The 27,466-nt window shown below is 37.4% G+C and overlaps 1 protein-coding gene across 1 annotated transcript; it reads left to right on the top strand.

The window, feature by feature from the left end:
• The first annotated feature begins 6,488 nt into the window (after positions 1-6,488).
• LOC140859039 (rDNA transcriptional regulator pol5-like) lies at positions 6,489-18,966 on the top strand. The gene is given in 9 exon segments (XM_073260168.1): positions 6,489-6,765; positions 10,612-10,737; positions 10,828-11,025; positions 11,948-12,075; positions 12,077-12,176; positions 13,497-14,654; positions 15,711-16,001; positions 16,356-16,893; positions 17,259-18,966. Coding segments are annotated over 9 exon segments (3,495 nt in total). The 5' UTR covers positions 6,489-6,639; the 3' UTR covers positions 18,089-18,966.
• The last annotated feature ends 8,500 nt before the right edge of the window (positions 18,967-27,466 follow it).

Genomic DNA, 27,466 nt, shown 5'->3' with positions numbered 1-27,466 from the left:
CCATATTCACCACAACCAATGCAAATTTCTCATATTCACCGTACCCAAATCCAAATCCATCTCCCCATCACCCTAATCTACCACTTCTCCCTACCCCTCACCCATCCATCGCCCTCACCTGGTACCCTAATACAGGAGCATCTCACCATGTTACTCCTGACATTCATTCTATGTCCTCTTATGCTGAGTACACTGATCCTGATCAGGTGCATGTAGGCAATGGTAAGGATTACATATATCACATATTGGTCATGGTTCTTTTTTCCCTCCTCACTCCTCTTTCTTTTCAATTATCTAACATCTTACACGTTCCTCTATTTCTAAAAATTTACTTTCCGTGCAATAGTTTGCAAAAGATAATAATTCTTTTTGAATTTCACCCATATCATTTTCTTGTGAAGATCGAACCACCAAAATCACAGTATTATCCGGTCCGAGTGAAGGAAGATTATACACTCTCCATTCCAACCCTTTTTCTTTGTCCGCATCTGTTCACATGGCCAAAAGCACTACTCTTGATGGCTGGCACAACTGTTTGGGCTATCCTCATTATCGCTTGCTTCGCTCCATGGTGAAAATCAATAATCTCCCCTGTAAAGTCTACATATCTTTCTTCCTCTTTGTCCCTCGTGTCAGTTAGGCAAGTCCAGTAAGTTGCACTAATCCCCGTCCCATCGTCGTAGTCAATTTCATTAGACCTCATTTATAGTGATGTTTGGGATCCTTCTCCTACTCATCTTTGTTAGGACACTGCTACTATGTAATTTTTGTTGATGACTACAGTAAATATATTTGGTTCTATCCATTAATGCGCAAATCTGATGTGTTCTTTATTTTCTTACAATTTCAAGCTTTGATTGAACGACATTTCTCTCGTACTATTAAATCAATCCAAACTGACTGAGGGGAGTTTCGCTCTCTTCCTCAATTTTTTAGTAAAATTGAATTACCCATCGTATCGCAACTCCCCACACCCACGAGCAGCAAGGGGCTATTGAACGTCGTCACCGTCATATTACGAAAACCGATCTGTCTCTTCTTGCTCATGTTCTGTACCCATGTTGTACTGCACTATGCCTTTGAAACAGCTGTATTTCTCATTCATAGGATGCCATCTAAAGTCTCTAGTGGTGTGTCCCCCTTCGAGCTCGTTTACAATAAACCACCATACTATGCCTTCCTACGAATTTTTGGGTGTCTATACTTTCCTTTCTTCGTCCTTACAATCGTCATAAATGGAATACCGCTCTCAACCATGTGTGTTTCTCGGCTATAGTCCCTCTCACAGTGCCTATCGATATCTGATGTGAAAATAAATCGTATATATATCGCTAGGCATGTTCGCTTTGACGAATCTATCTTTTCTTTTCAATCTCACTCTCCATTGGATTGTCCACCACCACCATCTCTCTCTTTCCTGCCATGGGGTGTTACATCACTTCGACCTCTACAAGAGGCCAACCCTCCACCATCCATTCCTCCATCTCCTTTGCCCCATTTGTCCACCTCACCATCGGTTGCATCCTCATGTCTCGGTCGCCCCAGCACCTCCTCCCATGACCGTTCTCCCTCCCACCCCTCTAGTACTACAGACTCTGTATCTGTTCGGACCAGATTACTTACTGACCCTATTGCAATCCCTTATCCTAAACCCTCCCTTTCCACATCTTCCCCCATGACAAGTTCCAGCAAGACAACCTCCTCTAAACAACCTACCCAACCCACCCGTACACATTCCATGGTGCTTCGACCCCGTCCCAAACAACCATCCACCCTCACTAGCACTATCCTCACCATAGAACTACTTGTTATACTCAGGCATCTAAACACTCTGTGTGGCGTGCTGCAATGACTGAGGAGTTTAATGCTTTAGTTCGTAATGGTACGTGGTCTCTTGTTCCACGTTCATCTCAACAAAAAAATTTGGTTGGGTGTAAATGGGTGTATAGGATCAAGAGAAAGGCTGATGGCTCTCTCGAGCACTATAAAGCATGCCTAGTTGCAAAAGGGTTCCACCAGCAGCTTGGTCTTGACTACAATGAGACATTCAGTCCGGTTATCAAACCTACCACCATTCGGCTGTTCTAAGCATTGCCATCTCTCAAGTTGGTCCATCAAGCAATTAGATGTTCATAATGCTTTTCTGCATGGCAACCTGACAGAGAAGTCTACATGTCACAACCTCCAGGATTTGAGGATCGTGACCATCCAGATTATGTCTGTCATCTCCACAAATCTCTATACGGTTAAAACAAGCACCCATGCCTGGTTTCACCATCTCTCCAGTTTCTTCTCAGACTAGGATTTGTTGCCAGCAAGACTGATCCTTTATTATTTATTTTGAGGACAAACTCTCATGTCCTCTATGTGCTCATCTATGTTGATGATATTTTGGTAACTAGCAATGACTCCAATCAGGTCTCTCTACTTCTTCGTCAGCTGCTACAGAATTCTTCATTAAGGATCTTGGTGATCTTCATTTTTTCTTAGAATTGAGGCTGTTCAAAACTCTACCGGATTATTATTATTTCAAACCCGCTATATTAGAGATCTTCTTTCAAAAGCAAGCATGGTTGATTGTAAACCTGTTCAGACCCCAATGGCCATGACACAGGATTCTGATTCAGGGGGTGCTCCTTATCCAGACCCTACACAGTATCGCTCATTGTTGGAGCTCTTCAGTATGTTACATTGACACGCCCTGACATTTTCTTTGCAGTGAATAAAGTATGTCAGTTTATGCAGTCTCCTAGTTCTGATCACTGGGTTATGGTCAAGCGCATCTTACGGTACCTTCAAGCTACAGTGATCATGGGTTACAAATTCAGAGATCAACCTCTCGCTCTCTTCAAGCCTTCTCCGATGCAGATTGGGCAGGTAGTGGGACTGATAGGCATTCCACTGGGGCTATGCAATTTTTTTGCCCCAACCTTATTTCATGGGCATCTCGTAAACAGAAGACAGTTGCTCATCATCCACAGAATCTGAATACAGGCCTTAGCAGATGCATCAGCTGAACTAATCTGCTTGAGTCATTATTTCAAGAACTTGACTATCCCTTACATGGCCCCCCATTCTATGGTGTGACAATATTGGGGCCACTTATCTCTCGCCAATCTATTTTCCATGCTCGCACGAAGCATGTCAAAATTGATTTTCATTTCGTTCGTGACGTGTGCACGACATCAACTATCTGTTCAGTTCATCTCCACCCAAGATCAGCTTGCCGATATTCTCACAAGCCCTTGGGTACCTACGTTTTAGGTTCCTAAGGACAAGTTGAAGATTCGTGATCCTGACTCTTCATCTTGAGGGGGTTGTCAGCACATATTCATTCCACCTCATCGCTCTACTTTTGGCATATACTCTTATTTGTTTTCTCTCTATGTTTACAAGTCAACATATATTCATATTTAGCCTGCACGCCTATTTTGATTTTCTTTGTTTAGCAATTCTACTTTTGGTTCTTTGGCCTTACTGAGTATGTAATCAAGATATTTCTTTTTCTTGTAATTGCTGTAATAGCTAGTCTTGTAATCTACAAATACTCCTATTAGAGATCAATAAAATTAAGGTGTGAAAATCAGAAATTATCCTCAATAAAGAAATTACCATTGTCAATACTCATCACCAGTATTGATGGTGCGAAAGAAGGATGAATCTTGGAGGATGTGCATTGACCACAGAGCACTCAACAACATAACCATCAAGGACAAGTTTCCAATCCCAACCATAGATGAGTTATTGGATGAGTTACATGGAGCAGCATTCTTTTCGAAGCTTGACTTAAGGTCAAGCTACCATCAAGTTCGAGTGCATGAAGAAGACATTCACAAGACGGTCTTTAGGACTCATGAAGGTTACTTTGAATTTTTAGTTATGCCATTTGGACTGACTAACGCCCCTCTATTTTTTAGAGTCTTATGAATGATGTCTTCAAGCCCTTCGTACGATAGCTCGTCTTAGTATTTTTCAATGACATTCTTATTTATAGCCATACTTGGGAAGACCATCTCTTTCACTTGGAGGTAATCCTTTACACCCTTCGGCAGAATAAATTATTCATCAAATAGTCAAAGTATTCTTTTGGCAAGAAATAGATGTAGTTGGGGCATATCATGTCTCAGGATGGAGTAGCAACTGACGCTTAAAAGATCAGTTGTATGTTGGAATGGCCGATCACCAGAAATCTTAAAGGATTGCGAGGCTTTCTTGGTCTTACTAGGTACTATTGCAAATTCATCAAGGATTATGGCAAGATTAGTGCCCCACTCACAGCTCTCTTAAAAAGGGATTCTTTCCAATGGAGTGAGGGGGCAGAGTCAGTCTTCAATGATTTAAAGCAAGCTATGATCTTGGCTCCAGTCTTGACCTTGTCAGATTTCTCAAAGGAGTTCATTATTGAGAGTGATGCCTCGAGCATAGGTATTGGAGCTATCTTGATACAAGAAGGGCGACCATTAGCCTTCACCAACAAAGCCCTCTTCGAAAAGCACTTGAGGCTACCAACTTACGAGAAGAAAATGATGGCCGTACTACATGATGTCCAAAAATGGCGACAATACTTGATGGGGAGACATTTCACCATTTACACTGGTCATTGCAGTCTTCGATACTTGATGGACCAACGATTGTCTTCTGAGGTACAGCAAAAGTGGACAACCAAGCTTTTGGGTCTTAGCTATGAAATCAAGTACAAAAAAGGAGCTGAAAATTCAGCAGCTGATACATTATCTCAAAAAATGGAGGCTCAACTACTTGCCATCTCGCGACCGCTTCCTAGTTGGGTTCAACAAGTTTAAGAAGAAACCAAGTATAATGAATCTCTACAAGATATCATCCGAAGGATTCAAAATAAACCAAACAAGGTACCTAATTACACCTTCAATGGAGGGCTTCTTCGCTACAAAGGCTGGGTGGTTTTAGGTCCTAACTCTGAATGGAAGAAAGAAGTGCTCAAATTACTCCATAATACTCCTGAAGCAAGTCATTTCGGCTTTTACAAGATATATAAGAGGGTTACCAAAACCTTCTATTGGAAGGGCATTAAGAAGGATGTCAAGAGGCACGTCGCTTTATGCGATATTTGTCAAGGAATAAAAGTGAGACGACATCACCACCAGGATTTCTACAACGATTACCTATTCTGCAGTGCATTTGGTCATATATCTCTATGGACTTCATTGATGGACTTTCAGTATCTCATTGAAAAACAACTATAATGGTTGTCGTTGATGATTTCTAAATATGCACATTTCATCCTAGTTGCCCACCTTTACAAGAACCCCCAAATTGCACAACTATTTGTGGAGCATGTGTTCAAACGACATGAGATGCCAACTTCAATTGTTAGCGATCGAGATCCATTATTCACCAATTCTTTTTGGAAGGAGCTATTTAAACTCCAAAGAACCAGACTAGCTATGAGCTCGTCATACCATCCTCAATCAAACAGCTAGACAAAAGTCGTTAATCGTTGTTTGGAATTTTACCTTTAGGTGTTTTGCAGGACAACAACCTAAGGCATGGGTCAAGTGGCTTTCGTTAGCCGAGTGGTGGTATAATACAAGCCATCATTCTTCCACCAAAATGTCTCCATACAAAGCAGTTTATGGGCAGACACCACCCACAGTGCTCTCCTACATTCCAGGGACCACCGACGTAGATGCAATAGAGCGAGAATTAAACGATCGAGATCGCATCCTACGCTTGCTTCGGGGAGAATCTTAATGAAGCTCAAGCTCGAATGAGGCTATATGTGATAGATACCATTTAGAGGGGAAATTTAATGTGGGAGATATGGTATATCTCTGATTACAACCCTATCGACAGACTACTATCACTATTCGCAACAATCTGAAGTTATCTCCATGATTTATGGTCCCTACAAGGTTCCAGAGAAGATTGGATGGGTTGCTTACAGGCTTGAATTACCTCTTGGATCAAAAATTCATACTGTCTTTCATGTCTCATTTCTAAAGAAGAAGGTGGCTTAAATGATGTAACAGTATCACAACTATCAGATCTGAAAGATGGTACACTAAACATTCAACCCGTTGTTATTTTGGACCGACGCGTGGAGAAGCACAAGCATCGGAATCATGCTATAATTAAGGTGCTAGTCCAATGGGCTCACTTGCCACCCGAGGATGCAACTTGGGAAAGTTGGCACAAATTGCAAGAGCGCTTTTCAGATTTTCAACCTGAGGGTCAAAATTAAGGAGGGTGGAATGATACGAATCTCTTTGATTCATTTCCCTTTAAGTTTTTTTCCTTAATTATTTTGCTGGGGCCTTAAGAAAAGCTAGTTTAGGCCTCTTGATCAATTTTCTTATCTTCTTGATCCACTTCTTTATTTAGTTTGCTTATACTGCAAGAAAAGACTGTCATAGGCCTATAAATATGTAACCCCTGGGATTTTTTTGAATCAATCAAGAATTATTCTCCTTCCACCTATCTTCTATTCTCTCCCTTCTTTGGAGTTTGATCCCCTCGAAGTGATCAACGGAGGCCTCCGATCCCCTCGAAGTGATCGGCATCTCTCTGATCCTTGGATATGATCCGGGTTCGTAGCATCATCCGAATCGGGTTTGTACCAAGAGCTGTGTGTGGTTCAGAAGGCATATGAGAAGCTAGAGAATGAGAAAGAGGACAGTGGAAGCAGTTCAACTGGAAGCTGAGAAGGATGACGGGATGGAGCACTGTTCACCCTCTTTGAGATATGCTATTCGGCAACTTATCCATGGAGTATCTTCTTCAAGGGAGGTATGATAATTTTGATAATTTGGTTTTGCTTTCTGTTGCTTGCTAATCATGTGGTTGAAAGTTTCATCGTTACATTACAGGATATAATGTTTTCTGCTTCCATGTTAGATCAATAACTCATTCTTTTGTCATTGGATATATTAGAGGTTCCTTCAATGCAACAATTAATTCATAGTCAGCATGAGATTTGGAAGAATGAATGCATGGATCTATGTCCATGATTTCTGATGAAATTTATTAGTTCTTTCATACTGATGTCTGGCCTTTCCTAGACTATGAAGAAGAAAAGTTGAAAAGGTCTCTCTAGTCCAGTTATTTGGTAATTTTGCTACATCATATGGCTTTCCTTTTTCATCAAGGAATGAGCAATTTTTTAATTCATTGCAACAATCCTGCCTCTTGTATCGTTTCTAGGTAATGATTATTGGCACCATGTTTTAGTTAATTACAGGGAGAGAAGTCATGTAAATACAATTAACATGTAAACCTTACACTGTACTGTGGGCCTCTGCACAATAATTAACTTATCTCATTTACAAAGTCGAAAAAATCATTATACCAGAAACAGCTGAGGTCAGACCTCTTTCATGCAATCAATTGTGACCACGAAGACATCAGTGTGCCAATATGCAGCTTGTTTTGTGCTTCAAGAAAGCATTAGATCTAGTCAGTTAAGGTGTCAAAGTTGGAGACATCTGAATCCAGGCCTAACCTTTTTTGGTTCGAACAAGAAAAAAAAGAGAAATAAAAACACCTTTTTAATTTTGAATGATCTACAAAGTGGCCTCGCCACTGATATATGATGAAACGATTTATTGAAGAAGATGATAGTAAATCTACAAGGAACTTTTATTTTTCTATGACATATGTCAAAATGTTAAGCAAGTGCTCAAGTTATTTAGCTATTGCTTAATGTTTGTGTTATTCTAATAGATAACTTGAAAACCATTTTGTCTCTCAATTAATACTCATGATTAATATGCTATGTTAAAACATTTTAAATTAACATGTGTTGGGCCTCCAAGATAATGCTTACTCCAACCAAGGATTGAGTGGCCAATGTTTTGGCAGCTTTGTTTACCTTGTGCCTAGGCAGCTAACTGCAGCAACATTATTTTGGAGGTCATTCAGCTGTAGTGTCTTGCTTGCTGTTTGGGCTTTTGTTTTCTAGTTTAGTTTCTGACGTCATGATAAACTAAGTGCTTTTCAAGATGCCAATAATCAAGTTTAAAAAAGTATTTAGTTGTTTTATTTCTATTTGTAATGGGTACAGCACTGTAAAATTCATCCTGTCATAAGGCAGGGACCTGTATTGCTTATGTGGTTAAGTGTTGTTAGGTGTATCATTTTTGAAATCTGCCCAGGGCACGATTGCCAATTCTATGTGCAGTTTGCTGCCTAGCAGGTAACAAAGGGGCTGCCTAAGGCAGTGTAGGCAGGTTAATCTTGGACTATATATTGTTGTCAGGCTAGGCAGTTGTAGATATTTGGTGAATTAACAGTCAAGTTATTCATGCTTCCCTAAATCGCAGTCATTACCTTAACACTGGATTAGTTATAAGCTACAGGCCTACAGCATTAAGTTTTGCAAGTTCCTGACAAATTTCTTGTTTCCAACTTATTATTAGCTGTTGATAGAATTGCTTTTTTTGCATTTACTTGAATTATCTGTTCTTGTTTCCAACTTTTTATTAGATGTTGATAGAATTACGTTTTTTCCATTTATTTGAATTATTGAGTTTTGTTATTGGGCTAGGCAGTTCTAAATATTAGCTGGATTAACAGGCAAGTTATTCACCTTAACACTGACTTAATTATAAGCTACGGCATTAAGTTTTGCTAGTTCTTGACTAGTTTCTTGTTTCCAATTTTTTATTAGCTGTTGATAGAATTGCTGTTTTTCATTTATTTGAATTATGGAGTTTTTCTGATTTGGAATTTAACATGACAAGTTACGAAATATTGGTCCTTAAACAGAAAATTAAGTTTTTCTTTAGTTGATCTTACCTTTTCTTTTTCTATGCGTTTTTTCTACTTATAACTTGATGTGTGCACCAGTACATATATGTGTGTCTCTCACTTATTTTTAGTTCTTCAAATAAAACCAGCCTATGCATCCATTTGAGTGCTTAGGCCAAAGCCTGCATTTGGCCTAAGGGTAGTGTGGTCCATTGCATTGCTTAACACAGTCAGGTCATCTTTAACAACATTAATGTCAGCAGGATCCATAGGACATCTATTATTAGCAACTTTGTATCATATCTTGATGGTAGAATATTATATGAGTTGGATGTCGTATATACATGTAAATGTACTGAAAGATCATCTTATCTGATTCGGATGGGATTGTTTATTAGTTTGTCATCATGTTTTTTTCTGTGGAACACGTGATCCCTTTATTAGTTGCTTGTCTTTGTTTTTTTTGCTTGTTTAATCTTATAAAATGTTTATTTGTATTAATTTGTATATTATATTTCTTTAGAAAATGCAAATATCTGCAGAGGACCTTTTTTCTTACATTTTGTCACTAATGGTCTATAACCTAAGATATAAGATTTATTTGAAGGCCAAGATTCTTGTTTTTTGTTTTTGTCAAGATTATCTTACCATTCCATGCCATGTCCATCAATTATGGCATATTTCTTTTTTTTTTTTTTTTTTGTCCACTCTGTGCTAACATATGGTGAAGTGCAATATATGTGCCTTCTTCTGCCCTTTGACTAGCATTGCATGAGCACAATACACACATGCTCCTTGATTTTTCATGAGGGAAATAGGCACATCAATTTTGAGTATTATGAATGCTTAGTTACCATCGTTCTCATACTTTCTGAACTCTCTCTCTCTCTCTCTCTCTGTGTCTCTATGTGTTGTGGTGGGTGGGTGGGTGGTGGTGGTGGGGGCTGTTTGGTGGAGGTTTCAAGAAAGGACTGGTAGATATATGCATTATATACACTTGTTATTAGCACGCAATTTTCACAGGCTACATGTGGGGAGCTATCTTCTCTTTGCTGTAATTTAACTTATTATAATTTAAATTTACTATATCTCTTTGGTGTCATACTGTTAAATTTGGAAATCATCCAAAACTTGCTACTCATATTTAGTCAAATGAATAATTTAGAAACGAGTCCTTGCGGATTTTTGACTGCTTGCTTCATCTGAAGAAGCTCTGTTAGGTATAACTGTCAGCTGATGGGTGCAATTAGTGTATCAGAGCGCCAAGATAAATCAGGCACAAACATATGCAGATTTAATGGATGGATTATAGGATTTGTTCCTTCTTTGTCCTGGCATGCTGTGCTATATTGATGCTACTAAGTAATATCTCATTAATTCTTAAGAAGATTAACTTAAGAAAATCATAACTTATCCAAATTCTGTTCTTGTGAGAAAGGCAATATAATGATATCCAATTTTTCTGAAAGTTATATTCCTGTGATGCTTATCAAATCTACATAGTGCATGCTCTTACTAACTCATGTAATTCATTTTTATTCTCAAAATTGTAATGCCTTTTCACCATACAAGTTGTGTTACTAATGCATCACATTTCATAGATTGTATGGACCAGCTATCCCTCATCTACCAGTTGAATGTTCATAGCTTGATGCATAAGAAATAGATTTTTGCCAGGATTAGTTAAAAAAAATAACAATGCTCATATTTGATGGTTCAAATGAAAACTAATGCTGTATATAATTATGGGCATCCTTTCACGCCCAGGTACATTGTCCATGATGGCTGCAAGTCCAATTGTTTTGAATTCTTTTTATGCCATAATCATCTTATCAGAAATTTGCAGGAAATTGGTTACTAGCCTTGGTTATTTTTGCTTTTTTATAGTGTGCAAGACAAGGCTTTGCACTGGGGTTATCAGCTGTGGTTGGAGCAACTCATACCCTTGAAATGGAATCAGTGATGAAATTGATAGTTGATTTGTTGGAAGCTTCATCTTCAATGAAGGGTCAGGTAGTACTTAAAACATATTCATGGAACACAAGCAAAGGATTTGCTGTTATCCATTTGTTTCAATTTTGATTATGTTTTCAATGATTGTAGGAAGCGAGAGATTGCCTTTTGGGTCACCTCTTTGCTTATGGAGCCCTTGCTAGATCAGGACGAATTGCTAAAGAGTCGATTCTGGATGGCAGTACATTACTCATCAAGGATTTTACAAACCTTGTCATTTGTCTTGCAGGCAAGAAGCAATATTTAAGTGAGCCAGCTGTTGCAGTCATTTTGGAAGTGGTTGAGAAGGTATATGTTATTTATCTTCCTGCTCCTTAATATAAATCATGTAGCCATTTGGTTGGTTGTTTTGAATTGATCGAAGGGGTTCTTGCAAGTTATCCTTTTAATGCTTAATGTTAGTATTAAGTTTTCTTGCTGTCTTGTTCCTTTAGTTCTTAAGTTCTTGATTGTTGTGAAGAGAAAACACCATAGTTATCCTCTTCAGTTCCACTGCTTCTGACTTTTAGCAATCGCCTATATTCAAGTTGCAATTAGTTATTCTATTTGTACCAATTGGAGTTGAGTGGCTGTGTACTTTCTTATCCTGCTTATTATAGGGCTACTTCCGCACAAAGTCCTGAAATCAGTATTGTTCTCTTGTACAAAAATTAATATGACGACATTATTAGATACAAATCAATAGAATAGTCTGATGGACCTATAAGGATTTTATTAGTAGTCTTCTCATTATTGGATTCAACTCCAGCTCTGAAATATGTTTGGGTTGGCCTTAAGAGCATGTTTCTTGCTGCCAAGGTTTTAGGTTGCATCAAATATCTGCAGTTTAGGGGTATTGTTTACCATTGATCATAACATGGTGGCAGTCTCTGATTATATAATTACATCCAGCAGCATGAAGCTGAATCTAAAGCACAATTTAAGTTCACTTGTTACCGTCTCTTTCACAGGTTGCATTTGACTTGGAACACAGGGTAGGTCTGAGCAGGTCATCAGGCTAGGAAATCAGGCTTTGAATTCCTTTTGCCATTTTTGAACGGTAATATGAACATGCAATTGGAAAGCCACTTGTTTTTTATGAATTTGATCCACCGCCATTCTAGTAATGTTTTCCATTTTCCTTGTTGATGTTATTTCTTGTTAGATATTTTTTTCTTATTCCAATTTAGAGATTTAGTAGATCTGATGATTTTTTCTTCTAGTCTTATAGCTACCTGTGGATGCTTTGTTGAGCCAAGTTCTTAAAGCTCCTGGCATGCATGAGTGGTTCAAGCAAGCTGCTGCTGAAGTTGGAGATCCAAATGTGCTGTTCTTAGCTTTGAAGTTGCAAGAAAGAGTACATGGAGACTGAAATGTTTGGCAAGCTCCTGCCATGTCCATTCAGTATGGACGACTTCTTTACTGAAGACCATCTGTTATATCTTGCCCCTTGCTTCAAGGTTAGATCTCTAATATGTGATTTATTTGCATGCTTGGTGGCTGTAAAATGAAAATTTTGATCAAATCACACATCGTGGTATACTAGGCCTTCTAATTCTTTAAGGGGTTTATCTAAAAGGTTCGCGATATAACTAGGAAGATGTTTGAAATACCATGCATGAGTCGCTGGACATGCGAGTTTGATATATCCCATTTGATATCTTCGTATCCTAGAATCAACAAATTCCACCCTGCATTGAATTCAATCATTAAGATCGTTAACTAATAAGATAACAATAACGTAATAAGCAAGGTTTGCCATATCGTGCCGAACCGATCGGTACATCCCGTATCGTACCGGACCGGCGGGGAACCAGCATGATTCGGTCGGTAAATTTGGTACACCGGCGGTACGGAAGGAAAAAAGAGAAAAAGTGAGAAAGAGAGAGAGAGGAGGAGAGAGAGGGAGGTGGGAGCCGTCGGAGGTCGGCGGTGGCCGTCGGAGGGCTTTCGAGCCCTGTATTGCCCGATAGGGCTTTCAAGAGAGTGAGAAAGAGAGAGAGAGAGTATTCGGGGAGGGGGGTGAGGGATCTGCCGAATGGACGGCGCCTCCGTCGCGAGGCCCCAGGTGGTCGGCGAGCGGACGCCGACGGCCTGAGGGCGGTCGAGTGGGTGGAGGCCCTCCGCGGCTCTGCCCCCTTCTTCTTTTTCTAAACAGACGGTCGTCTGTTTCGATTTTTTTTTTTTGGTTTTAAACTCATGAAGTCGGCAACCCAGTTGCCGACTTAAGAGATTTTAAAAAAAAAAAAGACAAAAATCGTGAAGCCGACAAACTATTTGCCGGCTTCACTTAAAACTATGTTTTTTAAAAAAACTCACGAAACAGGGGCGACGCCCCTGTTTCACACCTGCGGCACCACGCGCGTGGATTGCGCCCTCTGGCGGCTACGGCGGCTGGCCGGCGGCCCCTCCGGCTCCTTTCCCTCCCTCTTTTTCTTTCTTCCTCCTCTCTCTTTTTTTCTTCTTCTGGTTCGTGTCCGCTTGCCTTCGTCGGTTTGGTACGGTACAAAACCGTACCGAACTGTACCACCGGCCGGCCGATATGGCCGGCGGTACTGGTTCAGCATACCTTGGTAACAAGTGATTTGATTTTGGCTTTGAAGCAACTATGTGTTAAGCAATTGGACTCTTATAAATTTTTCAAGAGCTGACTGGAAACTTCATGGCTGTAAAATAGTACTATGGCCAAAATAAATATCTATGGATTATTGCTTTATCAAAGACATGAATATATTACTTTTCTGTTTATATTTTTGTTAATTTTTATTCTTGCTATTAAGGAATCGACGTTCTGTCTGCCGCATGTACACAGTCTTTGGCTTTTCATGATAAATTTGCTTATACCTGAATCGACATCTCAAAATGAAGATACTGTGGTATGTTCAACCTCTAGTAAGAAACACTGGAGGAGCAGGAAAGGGAGATCTTTTGAGGATGTTGTGAAGCATATTCGCTGTTTCTGTGAGGTTGTTGTTGAAGGATCACTTCTTTCATCATCTCATGACAGGAAACATTTGGCATTAAATGTTTTGCTTCTTCTCCTGCCAAAGTTGCCAGTATCATGCATTCAAGTTGTCTTATCGAACAAGCTTGTGCACTGTTTGGTGGACGTTCTTTCAGACAAGAGTTCTTGGTTGTGCAGTGCTGCTCAGCATTTTCTGAAGGAATTACTAAACTGGGCTGGGGATGATGATGACCGACGTGTTGCAGTTATTGTGTCATTGCAGAAACACAGCAATGGCAAATTTTATTGTATCACAATGACACAGGCAATCAAAGAGTTGGTTGGCAAATTCAAAACTGGACCAGGTTGCTTGCTTTTTGTGCATAATTTAATGAGCTTGTTTGTAGATGAAAGGGTCCTTACAGATGAACTGTCCGATCAAAGTCAGACTACAGATGGAAATTCAGAAATATGGTCAATGGAAGATAAGGAACCTCCAGCATCAGGGAATACATACTTATTAAAGAATTGGGTTATAGACACCATGCCTCATGTTTTGAAAAATTTAAAACTGGATTCTAATGCAAAGGCTTGGCTGCATACAGAAAAAGAAAAATTTATGGAAGAAAAATTTCGTGTGCAGACTGAAATAATGAAATTCTTGGCGGTTCAGGGCTTGTTCTCTGCATCTTTGGGCACTGAAGTTACATCATTTGAATTGCAAGAGAAGTTTAAACGGCCAAAAGCTGCTCCATCCAGTTATATGTGCAGGATGCGTATAAAGCAGCTCCAGCTGTTATTGGAAGATGCACAAAGAGGGGAGGACTCGAATCTACTAAATGGACTTGAGCTCAATGATCTTGGATCTTACTTTATGTGTTTCCTCAACACTTTGTGCAACATTCCTTCTGTTTCACTCTATATGACCTTAAGCAAGGAAGATGAAAATGCATTTAAGAAACTGCAAGCAATGGAGTCTAGACTTTCCCATGAGGTACTTGTCAAATTCCTATTCTAAAATCCCACAATATTTAGTGAGTACTGCACATTGTTATTGTAGTACTTCGCATTTGCCCATTCCTTGTGATTACGTGTATAATAAATTGTCTAAGGTTCAGGAACCACTGGTTTATTTTGTCTAAAATGTTAACAAATTCTAAAATAATTATTACATAAATAAATTTATAATACCTGTCATTCTATCTCACATGATTTTGGGTAGTTGTCATAGTAAACAATAGGAGATGCGGAAGTTGAGCAAATTACCTGGTATATGTTTAGGCAGCTTCAAGTGTGTAGTATTTCCTTGAGTGGGTATTAGTCCTCTATATCACGACTGGTTGCACCTTTGCTAATTTTGATTTATATATGATATTGCCATTCATGATTGCTGATTATATAACATCTTTCTCCAATCAATTAACAATAAACTCTAGTTTCCAGTAATTATCACTTTTAGACTGAAAGTTGGGGATAGCTTAGAAAGAACATCCTTTCTAAATCCCTCATCAACAGTTTACTCACGTAATTGATAAAGATATTGTGGAGTCTTTTTGGTTTTGATGTTGGCTTCATGAGGCCTTATCCACCTTCTGTCCTGACCAATGCTTTATTTGCTGTGGAGCAGTTACAATGAAAAGAGTAGCTCTAAGAAACAAGAACAAGAAGGGCTTCATGTAGTATATTAAGCTCTCTCTTAGTCTTATGTTTATGGACTGGTTATTCTGATTTATGTTGTCAAAGAATGCTATGCTTTGGCAATGTATACAAAAACCAGATGTTGCTCGCCCAGTTATTAATTAGTCACTGGATTGTTGATGGTGGTTTGATGAAGAATGAATGAGTCAAATCCCTTAAATAACCATTTGAATGCAGATATGTTTTAGTTTTATAAACAACCAAATCTTTTCTGACTCAAAAATTTCATCTTAAAATTCAATAACGTTGTTTTTTCTTGAATGTTCCAATCCTATGAAGTGCTGCTTCATCAATTGTTTGCTCTTAATTTTCTTCTGGTTTACTCTGTGAATCACATTTTCATTCATTACAGGAAAGAAAAATTGGGCCTGGACCAGATGCAAATAAATTGCATGCTGTTCGTCATTTGCTGATTCAGTTGCTGCTGCAAGTCCTCCTCCATCCAGGTGAGTTCTCTGAAGCTGCGCTGGAGCTAGTCATATGTTGCAAGAAGGCTTTCCCTGCTGCTTCTCCTGGTGACTCTTTAGAGGAACAAGATGAGTTTGATGATGGTGATGCACCAGAGATGATGGATGTGTTAGTAGACACATTGCTTTCACTTTTGCCTCAGTCATCTGCTCCTATTTGTTTTGCTGTTGAACAGGCAAGTTACATTATGCGACAATTATTTTAAAATTTATGATTTTCATGAGTTTGAATCATTAATAATATTACACAAGGGAACTTTTAGCAGACACGATTTATAAATATTTTTAAAATAGCAAAGGTTGTCAATAAGACTAGTTCTGGGTTCTTTACTCAAAATGGAGAGCTCATGGCATGTGTGCTTTTCGTGAGAACAGTTTAATAATAGTCTGCAATTTATAATAAATTAATGTCATGTTCTCTTTTGTCCCCAGAAATCCCTGCTATTTGAAACACAATATAGGCTTTTTTTACTAGAGCTGCTTAATGGAGTTATCATCCAGTTATTCATTTTTCCTTCTCCTTTCTCCAGGTTTTCAGTTTCTTCTGCGATGATATAATGGATGCTGGACTCCTTCAGATGTTGCGTGTTGTGAAGAAAGATCTGAAGCCTCCTCGACATCAAGTAGCTAGTAGTGATGGTGATGAAGATGATGATGATGAATTCCTTGAAATAGAAGCAGAGGAGACTGATGAAGTTGAAGCAGGGGAAACTGATGAAGTTGAGTTTGTAGAGATTGGTGACGGTGATGACTATGCAGATAATTCCAAAGGAATGCTTCAAGCTGGGGCAGCTGATGAGGAAGTTACGGAAAATGATGAGGGTTTCAAGAGATCAGATGGAGTTGAGGCAACTAATGAAGAAGTTACGAAAAATGACAATGACTTTTCAGCTTTGGATGATTCCGATAGTGGTATGGATGATGATGCCATGTTTAGGATGGATACTTATATTGCACAGATTTTCAAGGAGTGGAAAATTTCTGGGAATGGCAGTGCTCAGTCCCAGCTCACACCTTTCAAACTTCATGTGCTCTCACTTCTAGAAATATATCTGCAGAAGAATCCAGGTAGCACTCTGAAATTGACTTAATATTTTATTCATTGGGTATTATACTTCATCAATTGGCTTTTACCTTATCTCGTAATTGCTACACTGGGTAATAGGATGATGAAAGAAATATGTCAAAGGCATCATTTTGTAAATTAGGAATTCCAGACCACAGGATGGGGGGCATACAGGAAACTTTATCCTTTTTCTTTTTTTCTTTTTTAACTTATGAGATTTGTTTTCTGTTTATTTCCACATTTAATTTTATGTTTTCCCAGGAATTATGGAACCTGATAGATTGAATTTTCCAGCAAGATATTTATAGTATGGATTCATCTGTTTACATTTTTTTTGTAGTATATTATTATTGGAATTTGGTTGCAGGCAAGCCTCAGGTGCTGATGGTCTATTCTTACTTAGCTCGAGCTTTTGTCAATTCACATACCACTGAGGGTAGCGAGCAAGTCAGGCAACGCGTTGGAGGGATTTTGCAGAAGAAAGTATTCAAGGCAAAGGACTATCCAAAAGGTGATGACATCCAGCTTAGTAGTCTTGAAATCTTGCTGGAGAAAAGTCTGAAATCAGCATCACATTCACGGTTCAAGACGGTCTCTTCTCTAGCTCAGACCTCAGCATTCTGGATATTAAAAATCATACATTCACGAAATTTCTCCAAATCTGAACTCAAGGGGGTGGTTAATGTTTTTCGAAATGTATTGCTTGACTACTTCAATAATAAGAAGTCCTGGCTGAAACCTGGATTTGTGAAAGAGGTTATTCGAAGGCATCCCTAGCTTGGGCAGCAGCTTTTTGGCTTTCTTTTGGAGAAATGTGGGAGTGCAAAATCAGAATTTCGATGAATTGAAACACTGGATCTCATAGACTGTATAATGAAATCATGGGCGAGTGCGAAGGCAGTGAAAGATAATGCTTCATCAAGTAAATCTAAGTTATTAAAGAAATACTTGCCAGCACTTGGTGAGCTGATATGTGAACTCCTCAGCAATCTGCCAGAAAAACAATCAAGATGTGCAGAAGTGCGTCGGTTTTGCACCAAGGTGCTGTATGCAGTCTCAATATCGAGCCTGAACAAGTCTTTTCTCAAAGCATTGAAGTCAGAAACTTGCTCTCTTTCAACTACTGGATGCTTTTCTTCCCTTCAAGATTCCTACACAATAGATCAAATGCTAGGAGGCTTTTCGAGTCATTGGTGAAAGAGGATGCCAAAAGCTATGATCTTTCCTATGAGTTATCTTACATTCTTTTCAGTAGTAATGGTGGCAAACTCTTCATCAGACAGTAGTCTTGGCATCTTTCTAGAACTGTTCATCAGATGATATTTACACTAAATTTCATAGTCTCTCTATATCAACTTTGATGTTACCATAAAGAAGTTGGTGGTAAAAGTTTACAAGTTATGATTCAGAAGTGGCAAGGAAAGAATATTTATGCCTAGTGCCTCCTTTCCATTTAAGTTTGCTTCCATTTGGCTTGTCATGTATTCTTATGTTTTACTCTCTCAGATAATATTGTTCAGAGGCTTCTCGGAGATGATCATTCAAGCTTCAATACGTAGTTGCTGTGGAGGAAGCCAATTTTTGTGCTGCAGAAATCTTGGTTCAGATTGGATTTTCGACGATAGGCCTGCAATTTTGGTCAGTTCACCATCTGGTGCTGGAATATCATGCGTGTTCCCCAAATGTCTAATGGGGGAAAAAAGGGATAGGACTGAGTGTTGGATCCTCAACTCTAGAGCAACAGTTCTGAACGGTGTTAAGTGGTGAGACCATAGGTTGTCTCTCTTTTTGGCTAGTGATCATTGCGGCATCCAATAAATACTCATATGTCTTTATAGTTTTCATAACTTAGGTTCCAGAGTATATCTTTGGCATTGACACTATTTATCTAATTAGCTTGTAAAAGTTTTTTTTTGGGTAGAATTAAAGTTAGTTTGTTCTCTTGTATATAATTACACCTCTATTGGACAGTGTAAGATGTGCTTAGCTTTAGAGAACTCCAGGTAAAAAACTGGAGCCACTTGTTTTTGCTACAGTTTGCTTCTAATAATCATTAAATTATTCTACTTGCTCGCCTGGAAAATACCTGGGCAGCACTAGATTTAGGCTTTCGTTTTACTTCTCTCCTCCAGCTGGGCCTCCTGCATGTGTGGCTTTTTTTGATAGACTTGTAATAAAAAAAAGAAAAAGAAAGAAAAAGCTGTTGCTATGCAGGTTGTGTATCATTTGCGGAAGCTCCAAGATTGAAGAAGCTGATTGACATAAGCTACAATCATAACGTATGGCAAAAAATTATCACTACAGGAAAACCGATCCTGTGGAACTTCAGATCCATTTTGGATAGATGGTATAGCAAAATGTTGTTTCACGTCGATTGTTTCACCCCCTCCTCCTACGGTTTGTGTGGATAGGGAATGTGTTAAATATAAAGAGAAATTCTTTATGCACTACGGGCAGTGTAGAAAATCTGACATGGAATATACTGTTTTATGTGATTGGTCTACATAGCCACCACTTTCCAACATGTAGTTTCATTTTTTCGTTTAAAAATTTTATATGATAAAAATATTCATATTTTTTATAAAAATATTATGACATTTTGTGGCATATTATGACTTTCTATACACAGGATATCATAATATGGCCTAAAAAATTATAACATTCTGTCCATATTATGACATCCTGTGTTACTCTCTGTATACAAGATGTCATAATATGGTCTAGAATGTCATAATATGGAAGGGACATTTTTGTCCAACCACTTTTCAATGCACATTTATTGCTTGCAGCTTTATTTTTTTATTTAAAAATTTTGAATGATGAAAATATTCATATTCTTTGAAAAAAATTATGATATCCTGTGCATATTATAACATCCTGCGTTATATTATGACATCCTGTAGATAAAAATTATGATTTTCTGGACACAGGATGTTATAATATGAACATAAGATATCATAATTTTTTCAAAGAACAGGACATTTTCATCATTCAAAATTTTAAATAAAAAAATAAAATTACAGACATTAAATATATGTTGGAAAGTGATGACTACGTGAATTAATCGAGCAAGATAGTGCGTTCTATATCGAATTTTCTATATCGCCCACGGTGCACAAAGAATTTCCCTAAATATAAATTATGATGGCAATAATTTCTCCTTCCAATAATTGTTTGATGTGTATTTCACATCTCCCAAAGTAGCCAATCGATGAAGAAATGGAGGATTTTTGAACCAGCATCAAACACCTCTTTACATCTTACATGGCATGCACGGTAGCGGAGCTAGAAATTTGAGTTACGAGGGGCCAAAATAGTATATATAGAACATAATTTAAAATTTTTTATTATTATAACTTAAAATTAAAATTACAAATGACATTCTTTTAAAGATACAAATTCATTAAGAATAAAATCTAAACTAAAGATCTCTGCAATTTCTCTTTCAACATAAACGACCAAGCTATCGGCAAGAAATTCGTCCTCCATTTTATTGCACAATCTAGTCTTCAAAAATTTTATAGCTGAAAAAATATGTTCAGTAGTTGTAGTTGATATTGGAAGAGTCAAAACAAGACGAATCAATCTATCAACAAGATAATAAATCCTTAACTTTTTTTGTCTCCATTAAATATTGGCACAATTCTCTAATATATGACAATCTCTTCAAGTTTGGATTATTAAGAAAATCAATATGAAAATATTGCAACTGATATCTCAAAGTGATCCTTTCATTCTCTACGAAATCAAAATGATAATACTTTTCTACAAGGGAACAAATAGTATTAATATCAAAGGATTTATACCCATCCCTCAGATCCAAGGCAGAGCTTACGAAATCTAAAAGATAATACTTTTCTACAAGGGAACAAATAGTATTAATATCAAAGGATTTATACCCATCCCTCAGTTCCAAGGCAGAGCTAAGTTTCAAAAGCTCGATAACTCGCTCATTAAACCTTGTAGATATCTCTTACAGCTAAAAGTCTATAGCAGCATTAAAAATATCAAAATAGTAATAATGCTCCACAGTAATATTATCTAGTCGGCGACCACTGTGACCTGCAACATGTAGAGTACTAAAATTCAGAACATCAATACTATGATTTGTGCAAAACAACATAATCTTTTTTAGAAAAGAATTTCATCCATCATCTCTAAACTGTTGAATTTGCAATATTGTAGTTGATACTATGTGCATTGCATTAACAATATTTTAAGACTTTTGTTGTAAACTGTGGTAAAGAATATTAGTGATGTCCATAATTTCTTTCATCAAGTGCAAGATAAAAATGAACTTAAAGAAAGTGATCCTTTTGAGAGCTGGAACAGCATCTCCTTTTGTTTTGTAGTTAGATCCATCATTTTTAATACTTTCAAGAACTGAACAAGTTGCATCAAATAATCTGATAAGACTGCAAATAGAATTAAAATGAGAACTCCAACGAGTATCATCTAGTCGCTTCAAAGTACCAAGTTGATTGGCATCTTTTCTTATTTTGATTCCTCCGTTATCATCATCATCATCAATAGCTAACTTTTGTGCAATCTCAGTTTGTTGAGCAGCTCGTAATTCATCCTGTTGCTTAAAGAACCAGTCACAGCATTAACGATAAAAATTAAATTCAAAAAAATTTTATGAACAACAAACACCTCTCTAGCGGCTGTAACCAAAGCCAACTATAATCGATGAGCCATGCAGTGTACATAATATGTATAAAGGCATTCATTGAGAAATAATGCCTGCAATCTCTTCCATTCACCTCACATATTGTCATAGCCCAAGCCCAAGCTAGATTAACAGACCCAAGCCCAAACGAAAAAAAAAAAAGAAAAGAAGAAAAAGAAGAAAAAAAAAAAGAGAAAGAAGGAAAAAGAGAAAAAGAAGAAAAAGAAGAAAAAGAAAAAAAGAAAAAGAAAAGAAAAGAAAAGAAAAGAAAAAAATAATAATAATAAAATAAAATAAATATATATATATAAGTAAGTAAATAAATAAATAAATAAATAAATAAATAAATAAAAATTGAAATTGATGAGAGAGAGAGAGTTTCTCTCTCTCCTCTCTCTTCTTTTCAGTCTGAACCCTGACTTTCTCTCTCTGGAATTGGACTTTCTCTCTATTTTCTCTCTCTAGAATTTTCTCTCTCTAGCTTATTTCTCTCTCTTGATGGATTCCTCTCTCTCTAAAGTTATTCCTCTAGGATTAGCGTAGTGGGAGGTCTCATCTGATGATTTTGATCGAGTCTAGAAAAGAGTCGATTTTAAGTGAGGTTTTGAATTGGAATTTGTTTAGATTTAATTTTGAATTAAAATTAATATAAAAATATAATTTTGGATAATAGGCACGGAAGAATCTCCTAAAAGTTAGTTGATCTATTCATTCAGTGCTCCATGAAAGGTAAGTAATGAATCATCTTCTCGAGATATTCCATATTTATTCTGAAAATAAATAATTATTGTCTGAAATTATGCATGATTTATGAAATTATGTTTTGAAAGAAAAGTACTTTTGAAATGTTATGGTATATCGATTTATGCACATGTTTAGTGAAAGATTATGATATATTATGGTACAAAGTATTTTGATATAGATCGGATTTATGCTCTCAGCCTAACTATGTTTCTGTGGACCCTGCCAGTGGGGGTTGTGCGCTGGTATTTGTGGACCCTACCAGTGGGGGTTGTGCGCTGGTGTTTGTGGACCCTGTCAGTGGGGGTTGTGCGCTGGTATTCTGTGGACCCCGCCAATGGAGGTTAAACGTTGGTCATAGTCAAGACTGTTGAGTTACGAGTGTTTTGAATCGAATCGAATTTATAATTATATTATATATGAATATTTGAAAATATTTGATTTGTATTAAATCAGCATGAAATATACTCTTATGTTTATTTGCAGCATTATTCTTAAAAATTATATAATATCTGAAATATCTGGTAGAGATACTTGTTACTTACTGGGCTGTCTAGCTCATTACCTTTCTTTCTATTTTTCAGATTCAGATAATTAATTTCGAGCGTGGGAAGAAATATTGAGACAGAGCTTTTAGAGGCGAGATTTAGCATTGTCAACTTCATTGAACTTAGATCTATTGTTTTATTGTTAGCAAAAAATTTATTGGATGTAAGACATTTGATTTAATTACATTGAATTACAGTTGAATAATAATTATTTGAATTTATTCTGCTGCGATGCATTGATATCGTGATGAGATGCCTTGCATGCTTATGGAGAGAGTTCTTCATGAGTATGCGGCAGTTGCCGCGACCCTCGATTCACAATCTCGGATCGGGGGTGTGACACATATTACTAGCCCCATCATAACCTTGACCACGTAGATTTTGGACATCAAGATCATGATGAGAAAGAATAACACAAATCGAAAAAATAAAGTAGCTGCTGATGTGTCTTTCACATGGACAAGATCGACGACACGTTCTTGTATGTAGCCTCTAATGTCAACAAAATGAAGAATAACAGTCATTTATTCTCTCTTGGATTCATCATTTGCTTCATCAATAATAATGCAAAATTTAGAATTTTCAATCTCTTCTTGTATTTTTTTTCACATTGTTTGCCAAAATATGCAAGATTTCTTTTTAAATCATAAGGAATGTGTACTTTGCATTTAATGGAGCATTGTCTAAGACTACGCTTTTCATTTCATCATTATAAAATGCTGCAAATTGAATCAACTTAAGAAAATTCTCATAATTCTTTGAATTAATAGACTCATTATAAGCTCCAAAAGCCATCTCTTGAAATACAAGCCAATGAATGACATTGATTGATGTTTCGACCCGAAGCCTATTCTTTATTTTTTGTTCTTATGATTGTCCCTCTATTACCTTATCAATATATCCAGGCTAGTTTAATAAAGCTGAATAATATCTTACAGCATTATTATGCGAAGAACATTGATCTTGTCCCATATGTTTGAGAAAAGTATAAATTTTTCTACATTTTTTCTTTTCTAATTTCTAAAACCAGTAATCGGGAATGCATCATAACCACTCTGTATACTAGGTTTCTCCAAAAAAAAAACATGGAAGACAAAATGCAGCATCCCTTGCAATAGAATATTCAAGCTAAGAAAATTCAGAATACTAAGAAGTCTGAAAACGACGATGGTGCTTTTCTTCTGAAAATGAAAAAGTGAAAAGTTTGATTTGCTAAGATCCAAATCTCAAATAAGCCCTCCTTATTTTATCTCATTGATTAACTAGATAATCCCACATAGATTTATGCAGTCCCGAATCATGTTCTATACAAGAAAAACTAGGAAGATTTTCAATCATTAGAGACATAGGAGAAAGACCTCAATCACTAGAGACATAGGGACCGAATAGACTTGCTTACTCAGGTTGAAAGACTCATTATTATCTTCCTTTGATTTTTTGTTTTAGCCATACCCATTATTATCTCCTTAAGAACTACTTTCTTCATTTTTCTTAAACAAGAAATCAAGTTTTTTTTACTTTCGATCATTTATGATTAAATTCCAAGCAAAGAATGACCTAAAACAATAGCAATTAATAAAAAAATTACGAAAAGAACGAGCAACTCACTAATTTACTAATTAATCATATAAACTAAATGTTAGGGAACAAAATACAAATTACAAATACATCGGTTTAATTCATAATTTCAAACTAAAATTTAGTAAATTAAATTTTAAACTAAATTTAATAGGAAAAAAGCAAACGAATGCATATAAATTATTTAAGAATTACTCAATTTAAAATTTTTTTTCACTAAATCATTGATACCTTCTTCGATCAATCGATGCGATGATGCCTGATGGTGGTGAAGGGTTAATGGAGTAGTGGGATGCCGACATTAGCTTTCGATGACTGACGACACATGATGGGGGAAGAAGAAGTGAGGGGACGCATTGGTGTTGTGGTGCAACGCACGGTGGGGGAGCCTAGGGGCGCACTAGTGCAATGCAAGGCATGAGGGGTGGGGGGGAGGGGGGAATAGGGTTTAAAGGCCGTAAGCCGTTTCATTTACCTTATTAAAAAGAAATTGATGACATCTTCACTCGAATTCGGCGCATCAGGGACCCATTTCGTTTACCCTATTAAAAAAAAATTGATGATGTCTTTACTGGAGTTCGATGCATCAGGGACTCGGAGGGTTGGAGTGCAAGTTGCACGAGCGGTGCATGCTGTGCACCTGGAGGGCCCGAGCTCTTGGGGGCGTGCGCGAGCTCCACGAGCAACGCATTTGCGGGGGGAGGGGGGTTGGAGGGTGCGGGCTTCTCAGGTCCGTAGTTTTTTGGGGGGATCCTGTGCCTCCATGTGGCTCCGCTATTGGGCATGCATCATGTGGCCATACATGCTACAAATAACAGTTGCTCATTTTTGTAGTGATATATCAAGATGAGTGCTTGATGAATAGAATTTATAAATATGAGTAGCTGTGAGTGGTGGCATGTATGGCCATATGGGACCATGTAATGCACGTCTTGTAGTATACAATTTCTCCCTTAAATCATATCATGTCCATTTAACCTATATTTTGCCATTTTATCTAAGATGGTTTACATTTAAGCTGCTTCTCAAAATCTCAACCTGGTTTATCCCAGCTTTTTAAATTCCAATCTCTCCCCTCTTATGATAACTCATTTTCGCATTTTCCCTAAAATGCAATTCAGTTATTCCTTTCTCTTCCTTATAAGCAATTATTTGACATCCAAGTTGGGAGTGCGATCAGGTAGCTTTGCCACCCTGTCATTAGAAAAAAGGGTATTTTATAGAGTCCTACTCCTGTCATGCGCCAATCTAAGGTAGACCATCAATCCATTAAAAGAAAAGTGCTTATCCATTTACTAGCTTGATTAGGCAACTTTATATAAGAACATATATTTTTTTTCTGAGGTCAATCGTGAAGATAGGATGAGAAAAAAGTAATCTTCTATATATATATTGTTATAGCCTAAGCCCAAGCCCATGACATCAAGATCCAAGCCCAACAAAAAAAAAAAAAAATAGAGTAAAATCGGGAAGAAGACTCCCGATAGGAGTCTTCTTCTCCGACGAAATCCGAGCGATTTGGGAGTCCTAGGACCTCTCAAAGTCCTAGGACCCTCTATAAGAAGATCTCCCCTCTCCTTAGAATCGACCATCAGCCCCCTTCTTCTTTCTTTCTCTCTGTTTTCTCGATCGGAGCCGCGGACACCATCTTGATTCTCGCCGTGATTGCTCGCCGGTGGGGTCACCAGAGGTCGAGGTGAGTCTTCCTCTCCTTCCTCTCTTCCTTCCCTTTCTTTCTGTACCTTTGCTCGAGGCTGCCGGCGACGAGTGTCGTCGATTTTCGGTCGGAAAAGAGACTCTGTTTTGGGCCTCTTTTTCCTTGGATTTTCCGGCGCCGGCGATCGCAATCGACTGCCGGCCATGCTCCTCCGTAACCGGGGGAGCAGCCTCCCTCTGCCACCGGTCTCCGTCACGACGACCGCAGTCTGAACGACCGGCCAAGGAAGGGCCACGCCGGTCCTCTGTTCCGACGTGGAAGAAGAAGAAAAGAAAAAACGAAGAAAAAAAGAAGAAGAAAAGAAAAAAAAGAAAAAGAAGAAAAAGAAAAAAAGAAGAAAAAGAAGAAAAAGAAAAAAGAAGAAAAAGAAAAAAAAAGAAGAAGAAAAGAAAAATAAATAAATAAATAAATAGGAAGAGAGAAACTTTCTCTCTCTGCTCTCTCTCTCTCTCTTAGATTTTTAAGATTTATGAAATTAATTATTTAAAAAAAAATTAATTAGCAATAAAATAAAAATAAATAAATATAAGTAGGGTTTTCATGGATTAGTCCGAAAATCCTAGATGCTGTCGTCAAGATTGATCCTTATGGGACATTAGATTTTAACAATTTTAGTTATTTTTAATTCATTAAAATTTTGATTAAAAATATGATATTTGACGTATCAGGTTCAGAGAAGGATTTTTGAGATTCTTAGAATTTTTAGTTTGGATTTTCTTTTGAGGTAAGTAGTATTTACTTTTATTGAATTTATCTGGTAAATTATAAAATTTTGAATTAAATAAATTTATGCATGCTTGTGATTGAAATTATTTATTGAAATAATTATTGAAATTATTTATGATTAAAGTTAATTATAGAAAATTATTTATGATTGAAGTTATTTGTTGAATAATTATTATGATGATGTATGATCACAAAGAATGATATGATTGATTTGACTCGAATATCATTTATTAATATTATTTTTGAAAATCATATATGAATTGGAAGACAACATAAATTTGACAACCTGACTGTGTTGAGGACCTCGCCAATGGGGGCATATACGTTGGCAAATTGACTGTCCTGAGGGTTTATGTCGCCAACGAGACCAGCGATATATCGCCAGAGAGACCAGCAACAAATCGCCAGCGAGACCAGCGGTTCCAAAGGACTTGGCTGTCAGATGATTCGCAGCCCACCGCAAGCAGATACGCGGTATTATGACCCTGCCACAGGGATAATGTGGTCATAGTCATGGTTGGTAAGAAGAACTTAAGAAATTGATGAATTTAAGATGAAAAGCATAATTGAAAATTACGATGAATTGACTTTTATGT

The sequence above is a fragment of the Elaeis guineensis genome, chromosome 7, assembly GCF_000442705.2.
Source record: "Elaeis guineensis isolate ETL-2024a chromosome 7, EG11, whole genome shotgun sequence".
Taxonomy (NCBI): domain Eukaryota; kingdom Viridiplantae; phylum Streptophyta; class Magnoliopsida; order Arecales; family Arecaceae; genus Elaeis; species Elaeis guineensis.
Note: the sequence above shows the minus strand (reverse complement) of the source record. Positions and strands in the feature narration are given on the sequence as shown.